The sequence below is a fragment of the Adelges cooleyi genome, unplaced genomic scaffold (genome assembly GCF_023614345.1).
Source record: "Adelges cooleyi isolate 19-005CV unplaced genomic scaffold, UGA_ACOO_1.1 ACOO_flye_CR_arks_rails_tigmint_CR_PRNA_381, whole genome shotgun sequence".
In the NCBI taxonomy this organism is placed as follows: Eukaryota; Metazoa; Arthropoda; class Insecta; order Hemiptera; family Adelgidae; genus Adelges; species Adelges cooleyi.
The window spans coordinates 153,750-163,452 of record NW_026096058.1 but is presented as its reverse complement, the minus strand read 5'-3'; the positions used below and the strand labels follow the sequence as shown (position 1 = coordinate 163,452).

Below are 9,703 nucleotides of genomic sequence, written 5' to 3'. Positions count from 1 at the left end.
TTAAGAAATCACTGAATTTTGTTGAGAGCAAAATTGTTTGATTTGATGAAAAAATAAAAGTAATGATTGTGATTTATACGTCGCTAAGCAATTATTAAACGTGTGTGATGACCAAAAACTGTAACTGTCTTTACAATATTATTATTATTAAGACATTAAGATTATTTTTTTTTAGCCAATACCTACATACAAATAATGAAACGTAGAAGCTATATTTAACAATGCCTCCTTTATATATAACTAAGTAAAGGGCGTTTCCATTAAAAAAAAAAAAAAAACCCTGTATAATTCCTCGAGAAGCTTAAGATTCACTTCTACTAGTTACCATTGTTTTAATCACAAAATAATTGTGATTTTCAAATAACAAATTATTTTGAAAAAAATAATAAATTCACATGCATCAAAAATTAATAAATTGATATCTTTATCAGATAGCACTAAAGATAACACAGGGAAAGAGGAAATATTGGGAATTTTATAAAATACATTGTGATAAATGCTGTGAAGGCCAAATAAAATACAATATTGGGGTTAGGTTCAAAGAAAAAATACTTATCGACATAGGTACCTATGTAAAAGTATTTCGATTTTCAAATTTTAACAAGTGCAGGATAAAAGTAATTTCAAAAAATAAAAGTTCTCGTAAGCTGTTTAAATCTATGTGTATTTTATATTTTCAGCTTAACCGCACGCATGTTTGGCATTCGACTTTTCATAGAGCTATTAAAATCTAATTACTTGTGTGTTTGTAAACAACTGAGACTTATAGTGTTGGTGATATTATGTGACCTTGGAATATGTTAACAGATACAAAGATGAAACCGGTAAAAACCAACGAGGATGGACGCCAGTGTAGAATAATCGCCTTCAGTACAGTTTTACCAAGTGGCTTACATCGCATTGAATGATTACACATTAATCAAATTCATGTAATAGATTAAATTTTACAACGCATTTTGTTTTTAATGGGCGTTTTAATGAAATTTGAAATATTTTTTATTTTGTTAAATTTTTGTTCCATAACACCAGGTCAAGAATACGATGCTCAAGTTTTAGATTTATTTGAAGGTTGGTAAAATGTTTTTGGAAATATTTTGTATAATCTAAAAACTGATTTGTATACATCTCCTCGTTTTGCGCCTACGTCACAATTTATCGAGAGGATCCACCAAGATATCATATTTTACTTATAAAATTGTGTCTGTCATCAGATTGAATAGGTGTCCATTGTCAAAGCTCTACAGTCATAATTAGTATTGGCCCAATGAGTCTTTAAGTGGCAGGCATAAAAGACCTAGGATACAAATAATCTATAATTAATTATTTTACTAAAGACAGAAATGGACAGTGGTTCAAATTAAGTATTATAAAATATACATTTTGTATTTTGTTATTCAAATATTATATGAAATTGTTATATTTTTTGGAGATTTAAAATTTGAAATCATTTTTTTGTAAATGATGTGTAAATATATTAAATAAAATAAAATTTAATAATTATTGATTTTAAAATTCTCTTTTTTTAATTTAACTGGATTTGATTATTGCTAATTATTATTCATGCATTAAAAATGAAATACATCGTAGAGCTTTCACTATAATAGCAAAAAAAGTTTACCAATTCCATGGAAATAGAAAAAAAAAACACTGAAAATCAATTCAAACGTTTTAGTGTTGCTTTAATGCTTTTTAGATAATCTATTATCGAATTAAAATTAAAACCAAAAAATGTTTTAAATAGTTTTCCTAGACAAACGAGGAATGATTTAGTTTTGTTAGTTCGATAAAAATAAATCAGTTTATGTGTTAAAAATGTGATCCTGTTTTAAAAAAAATGCGAGAAGCTTTATAAATTACTAAAAACTCAAATATTATGTTAGTATTATCTTTATTAATTTTTATCAATACTTGATGTATTTTTCAATTCTACAAATTTTCTATAGTGAATTTTTTATAAATAAAATATGTTATTTTAAGAGTTTTAGTTTTTTTTAGTAGACCTATGAGACAAATTGCACAATAGGCCTTTTTATACCAGTCTTTATGCTCAATAGGGATTTTGAGAATTTATGTCCCTACCGACATTTACTTATTGTTAAATAAATGTAACGCTTTAAGTCTTAAGTGGCCTCATTCAAAAATTTACTATTTTGGTTGCTCTGACAGAACATTGTATATTTTATCATAAAAAAAAAAAACACTATTTTTTATAATTTTGAATCGTATTTTTCTATAGGTGACATATGCCAAAGAGGACTTCTTGGTAGGTCATCCGACTACATTTGCCGGCCTCTTAAACAATGTCCTGGTGTGCGACAGTTAATAAAAAGAAATATTATTCCTCGATTGTGTTCCTTGGCCAATATGATAGTATGCTGTCCGCCATCGAATATTCCCGGGAAAAATTCTTCAATATCGCCGAATGATGTCAAACTGGTGGAAACATATTCTGCCTCCGAAAGTGTGTATACGCTTTCAGATGGGACATTTGAACGGAACGTGTTGAAATTTTATCAACAGCTGTTTACAATAATAATTTTCTTGTGTACCTGTCGCAGTGTGTCGCCAGTACGCCGAAGTGATAAACGACCGTTTCGAAGACTCGGTGAAAAATACCACAGAGCAGCAGTTCTATATTGTCGGTGGGACCGTGGCCGAACCCAAAGAGTTTCCACACATGGTAAATTGTTTTGTTGGTAAAATTGTACAATAAGATGTATGTAGCAACTATTGTCACGCTCGAATTCAGGCGCTGATAGGTTACGGTAATACGAGAGCGCATGTTTTATGGAACTGTGGAGGATCTTTGATTAGCAACAAGTGGATTCTAACAGCAGCGCACTGTGAAAAAATGGGCACCGTGTAAGAATATTTACAAGAACCGCAGGATTCGTTGGATTGATCGTAAGACGTTTCGATTTCTTTGTGTTTCTCTAGGACCCACGCCCGTTGGGCCCGTTTAGGGGATCTAAATTTCGAACTGGACACAGACGACGCCAAGCCGAGTACATACGATATAGTCAAACGTGTGATACATCCGGATTACCGGGTTCCTTCCGTGTACAACGATATAGCGTTGTTTCTTCTGGATAGAGTCGTTGAGTTTTCAGAGTATGTTGTACCCATTTGTCTGAACGAAGACCAATCCTTTACGCCGACCACGTCAATAGCCACAGGCTGGGGACAAGTCGGACACGGTAATAAAAAAAAAACGATAAATACATCTCTAATAATCCAATATTGTTATTCGACTAAAAATACCGTTTGTGTAATGTGTTGTCCCGACGAAAATATTCCAACTCTACCACCTTGGGTATTATTCGAAAACATTTTTATCTGACTTAAGCGATAAACATCAAGTCATGTTCGTTGTTTTAACTTGTTAATTTAGATTATTTGTTACAAAACGATTTATTATTTATTATAGGTACGTTAACAATACTACTACTTGCATATGGCTTTATTAAATCGGCAAAAACAAACAAAATTAAGTATAATATTCATAAGGTCATAAACTAAATAGTTCAAACTGTAGCTTAGACAAATAAATAAGTAAATTGTTATAAATAGATAACATGACAACAATTACACAACCCGTTAACTGCAAGTAATTTATCACAGTCGTATTTTAAACTCATTCAACCATTTGACACCTCTCATTCATTTTTTCATATTCTCATCAGTTTGATTTGTAGGAACTTTGAAATATATGCTCAAAGATAACTATATAAAAATGGAATATTATAGAAAAGTTTTACAACTCTTTTTGGAATCCGATTACAAATAATATTATTGGTGAATAAAAAATTGTATATTTTATAATTTATAAAATATCAACAATATTACAAGGGCCAAAAGCTCAGCGCCTACGCCGCACTATTACACGTCCGAAATACAATTGATCAACCCGACGTTGTTACTAAGTTGTGTTAACATATTATTATAATTGTTTATACCAACATTTAGGCGGACCACAGAGTTCGGAGTTGCTTAAGGTTTGTTTAAACAAAACGTCATTAGAAGAATGCAATACCGTTTATGCTACAAGCGTGGACTTACCTTACGGGGTGTTAAGTGACAGTCAGATATGCGCTGGTTTCATTCCTGGCGGAAAAGACACGTGTGGGGTTAGTATCGCTTTTCTTATATCGTTTATATGTATAAACAACATTTTTTTGTGTATATATATGTATTATTATTTTTTTTTTTTACCCATTTAGGGAGATTCCGGCGGTCCACTTCAAGTGCCCAACTCTATTCGTGCATTTATGTACACCCAAGTGGGAATAACCTCAACTGGGAAACCTTGCGGTGAAGCCAACACGCCTGGTATCTATACAAGGGTGTCTAAGTACGTTTCGTGGATCGAGCAAAGTGTCTGGCCTAAAAACTGTACCGACTGTCTGGACATCAACATAGTATAACTATTGTTATATCCGACGAATATAGTAACCAAAAAGACAGCCAATGAACAAAATAATGTGTCGCTTTTTGCAATTTATTGTGTCGATTTTTAATCATTTGTACTTGCAGTGACTACTTTTGAATTTTGTTGTAAGTTAAAGTACAATACATTAAAACCACTGTACACAAATAGAAAACAATACATTTTAATAAAATTTTATTCAAAATTAATTCAATAACAATTGTCAACATATTTTTACTTTAGGTCTTCAAATATTAACGACAAAATACATTTTTGTAAATGAGAAATGGTTATTTATAATAAATAAACAAACATTTTTATCACAACCTGTATATTTTTGGTCGAAAACAACTCATTCTATTTCAAACAGAACTTACCTAAAAATACTCCGATTTAAGTTTTGAAAAAACATTTGAATTTTTCACAACAATTTTAAGGCATCGGCTAGTTAATTAATTATTTCAATGTAAAAAAACTGTAATTTTTAACATTTTTACATTGAAATAATTAATTAACTAAAAATAATTTTAAAAGTGCCACAATCGAGGCCTTGAAAATATTATGAAAAATTCAAATGTTTTTTGAAAACTTAAATCGGAGTATTTTTAGGTAAGTTCTGTTTGAAGTAGAATGAGTTGTGTTCAACCAAAAATATGCAGGTTAGGTTAGGGCTAAGGCCCCTTAACCCTTCACTGCATGAATTTTTTTTTAACCATATGCTACAAATGTACTTAATAGTATTTAAAAAAATAAAAATAAATTTTTTTTTAGTTTCGGTTTCATGGAAAACGCTAATTAAAGAATTGTACGAAATATGGAACATTGTGCATCAAAGATGTATAGTATGAGCAGATATAAACAATAAATACAATTGTTCCATATATGGAACATTGTGCAGTGAAGGGTTAAAGAAATTCTAATCTAACGACTAAAAAGTTATAGACTAAAGGAACAAAAAGAAATCCTTCTACACTTAAATCTTTTACATTTCCAATTGTGCAATGAAGCTAGCCCTGATTTGAAAAGTGTTCTTCTTACGTTACGGCTATTTTTTTCAATTTTTAATTTTGTTTATAGTTCAGTTCAATCAATTTGATTAAATTACTATCAGGTTTCGGACGTTCTTTGAGGGTTAGTGAGTTGGTGTTGAATGGCCTTCAACAGTGGTCGGTCCCCACCACTGAAGGTTCGTATTGCCAAGACGTAGTTTCATTTGTGGGAAATGTTTGAATAATTACAAATAAAACAACAGATTGGTCAATAATAATTTATCTACTTATAACTATTTCTGCGTTACCATAGTACCGTATAGACACCGTAGAAATCACAACTATTATAAAAAGTATGCATAAACGCCACTAATCTGTGTTTACTACTAATAGTAGGATACACACAGTTTTTGTCAGTGACATACATATATTAATACAAAACAATATCATAATACAGTAATTGCATTTTTGTTTGGAACAATAAACAAAAATGAAATATTTCATCGGTTTGATATTAATACTCGAAACATTGGCGGCTCAGACTAATAATGGTACGTATTCATTGTTCTTTTCATACACATAATATTATATACATTTTTAAAAACCCGACCATGAAAATTGTAGTACTAAATACACCTAACCTACCAACCAGCTTCTACTGAAAATTTGATACCAGATACATTTACAGTGCTTTCTTTGATTACTTTAATTTTTAATACACAAGCGAGAAACACTCGTTGATAATGTAATTAGGTAGTTGATTTTTTTTAACCATCAAACAATAATGATTGAAGAACTATACAAAATTTGTTTCTATCAATATTAATCTTCAACGCTGCGCTGGTATTATAAAATGTACAATATATTGTTATGCTTGAACTTAAAATACATTACTTTATTTTTTAATTTAGCGTTAATATATAAAGGAACTTTACAAGTTATAGACGTGACGCCTTTATTTTACATTTAGTTCTTGTACAAAAATATAATTTGATTTCTTATTAAAATGCGATGTACAAATATTTTGAAATTTCAAAATGTTATAAAATATATTATGGCATTTATTATAAACTATTACATTTTTAAAATAAAATAATATGGATATAAATTGTTTCTATATGAAAATAATTGTTTTTTGCAACTAAAAAAAGATCTATGTCTAGAAGTCTAGTTATTCAACTGCATGCAGGAAACTAGGCCTTTTTTAAATTCTAGATAGCATGAGTAAAAATGAAGACATAAACTATATTCATATTTATTTTTATAAAAGGTAGACTAGATATTTTAACATCAACTAAGTATAATAATATTTGTTCTAGATTGTCACACTCCGAATAACGAACAAGGCGTTTGCATTAAAATCACTCAATGTTCGCCTCTTCTAGACATGGCACAACACAACAGACAGAACATGTCGGCCCTGATTTATCTTCGAAAATCAAATTGTGGAACCGAAGATAAAATTCCAAAAGTGTGCTGTAAGATTGACAAACCTAAACCAGAAATACCCCAAAAAAATGTAACCGTAAAATTGAATCATGCCACCTGCGGTCGAAACAATGTCTCCAGTAACAAAATTACTGGAGGAGCGCCTGCTAAACTTGGTCGGTTAATATTAGTTATAAGGACATCTATAAAACTATTTAAATTCTAAACAAATTAAATTCAAACTTGTAGGTGCCTGGCCGTGGATGGCCGCACTAGGATACCAGATAACCAACAAACCAGATCAGTCCATTAAATGGTTGTGTGGCGGTGCGTTGATATCAGAACGACACGTTTTAACAGCTGCCCATTGTGTTAGCGGCACTGGTCCGAAAAAATTGTGAGTGTGGTCAAGTAACCAGCATGTGCTAGGGGATCTATCAAGTTTGGCTGTTTGGATTTGTCAGTAAAAGGAAAAATAATAACAAATCTTCATTTTTTTTTTTAACCCATTTGTTTCAAGGCGTACGATTAGAGTAGGTGATTTAGACTTGGATCCTGATGTGAACGATGGCGCATCGCCGGTGGATGTCATGGTCGAAGAGATCATGGCACACGAATCTTATAATTTTGCCACACACGACAACGATATTGCTATGATAAAACTGAAAACATCAGTCAAATATAACGGTTAAACGTCCCATAATAAAAGTTTCGATGAAATGGCAATATTTAAGATTTATTGGTAAACCTAATTGAACGCATTCCTTTTTTGACAGGACACGTTCAACCTATTTGTCTGCCGGCAGCATCGAACTTAAGGTCCAGCACGTTTGAAAAAACTACACCCTTCGTTGCGGGCTGGGGCTCTACGACATTTAGTAATTATTAGTATTTTCTTACATATTGTACATTTACCTACAAAATTCAGTAACTTTCACAATACTCTTTTCAAACTAGTAAAATTGCAACTTATAACTTGTTAATTACTTGGATTATCTAGCTATGACATGTTGAGCCAATGATATAGGCTTTTTATTCAATTCTAATTACCCATCTCTCTTATGTGACCGTATACACCTCATTAGTACATTCAGGATCTACGATTTTAACGTACCTGTTGGTAAAATTAAATTAATAGAACGCGTGCAAAATAGATTCTTTAGTTTGGCTGGTTTCTTATTAAAACCATATGTACCTATGGTGATATTTTCGAGTCTATGTCCATTAGTAATCAGAAGGCAAAACTTTGACCTACAATTTTTTTTTATAAGCTTATTCGAGGCAAATGACAAGACGGCTTGTATTTTTAAAAATATCAAGAAATACTCTACAAATTTCTTGTACATACCAACCTCTATCTCTTGTCAACATTTCTTAATTAACGATTTTTTACTTTGGTCCTTTAACATAGGCGTAAAATAGAGGGAGACACATTATTTTTTTAATCATTATAATTTATTTGTTTTTTTTCTCTTTATTCTGTCGTCTGTTAAAAAAAACCGTTTGGAGAATTTAAAATAAATAAATAAACCACTAGTTGTTTTATTCTGAGAGTAATTACCATTTAGTGAGTTACTATTTATCGAAAAATAAATTTACTTACTTCAAAATGTATATGTCTTTAAATAAAAAAGTTAAAAATTCCATTTTGTCGACTTGAGTACACATTTAACTATACTCATATATCAATGGTCTAGCGCACAGATGTGTTAAGTGACAATTAGCAAATTGTTCAGTAAAAGCATTTGAAAGTTCACATTTAAATAAACCATAGTATATATCTCATACAACAATGCCATCTAGTGGATGAAATATTAAACAATCCACATACAACATTTGTACATCATATGAAAAAAACATGGACAATTTTATAGAGAACTTAACTCATTTTCGCCAAAATTGTCACTTAACACATCTGTGCGCTAAACCATCGATATTTTCTTAGTAAAGGGACAACCGATGAAGCTGATATTAGTAATATTGTAACCTAAATTTTACGTTACACCTATTAAACCTATTAAAATATTTTTAATGATTTACCTAAATGAAATAGCTTGCCCAGTTAAAAATTGCTCTTGTATATGAACGTTGTACAAACTTTGATATTTAGATGGCCCCAAGAGTAACGCTTTGTTGGAAATTCAAATCCCAGTTGTAAGCAATGTTCAATGTAAAATCATATTTGACGAAGTGATTAATATCAATGACAGAATGTTGTGTGCTGGTAATCTGATTGGAGGAAAAGACGCTTGTCAGGTATGATAACATAATCATTTTGAGATTATTTTCATTCATGACATAATATTATATTTAGGGCGATTCCGGAGGTCCTTTAATGTCACCAATTAAAGGACAGTACTATTTGTCCGGTATTGTATCTTTTGGCATTAAATGTGCAGAGCCTGGATATCCTGGAGTGTATACTAGAGTGACACATTATATTGATTGGATTGAAATGAAAATGACTAAATAAAAAAACTAAGGCGTTAAAATCGCCAATTGCTACGTTAAGTGTTTGCCGTTTTAAAAATGTAAATTCTGTATTAATTTTTTTATTCTCTGTATTAGTATAAATTGCGTGTTCATTAATTTCGATCAAATAAAATATTAATTACTTATAACAGCAAACAATTGGATATTTATTATATAGAATATGAATTTATTTTTAAAATACACGAGCGTAAGTATGATGCATAAAGATAAGTTGTATACGTTTATTTAATAACCTCATTTACGATATTTAAAGCAAATTTCGAAAACTAAGCTAACTTTATTTCTTTTTAAAAGTTATTTTAGTGTTATTATTTTTTTGTTTTTAGTTTTTAGTTTAAATAATACATTTGATCCATTTATAATACTA

The 9,703-nt window shown here is 30.5% G+C and overlaps 1 protein-coding gene across 1 annotated transcript; it reads left to right on the top strand.

The window, feature by feature from the left end:
- The first annotated feature begins 768 nt into the window (after window positions 1–768).
- On the top strand, window positions 769–9,363 carry LOC126841436 (uncharacterized). The gene is made up of 14 exons (XM_050577924.1): window positions 769–1,068; window positions 2,237–2,461; window positions 2,559–2,680; window positions 2,750–2,862; window positions 2,938–3,197; window positions 3,967–4,127; window positions 4,221–4,418; window positions 5,900–5,966; window positions 6,735–7,019; window positions 7,093–7,240; window positions 7,364–7,530; window positions 7,620–7,721; window positions 8,954–9,099; window positions 9,158–9,363. Exons 1-14 carry the CDS (start codon window positions 966–968, stop codon window positions 9,314–9,316), a joined length of 2,256 nt encoding a protein of 751 aa, XP_050433881.1. The 5' UTR covers window positions 769–965; the 3' UTR covers window positions 9,317–9,363.
- The last annotated feature ends 340 nt before the right edge of the window (window positions 9,364–9,703 follow it).

Coding starts and splice junctions, on each gene's coding strand:
- LOC126841436 (XM_050577924.1), top strand. CDS start 966: ATGGGCGTTTTAATGAAATTTGAAATATTTTTTATTTTGTTAAATTTT. Junction 2,863..2,937: donor TGTGAAAAAATGGGCACCGT/GTAAGAATATTT, acceptor GTGTTTCTCTAG/GACCCACGCCCGTTGGGCCC. Junction 5,967..6,734: donor GGCGGCTCAGACTAATAATG/GTACGTATTCAT, acceptor TATTTGTTCTAG/ATTGTCACACTCCGAATAAC.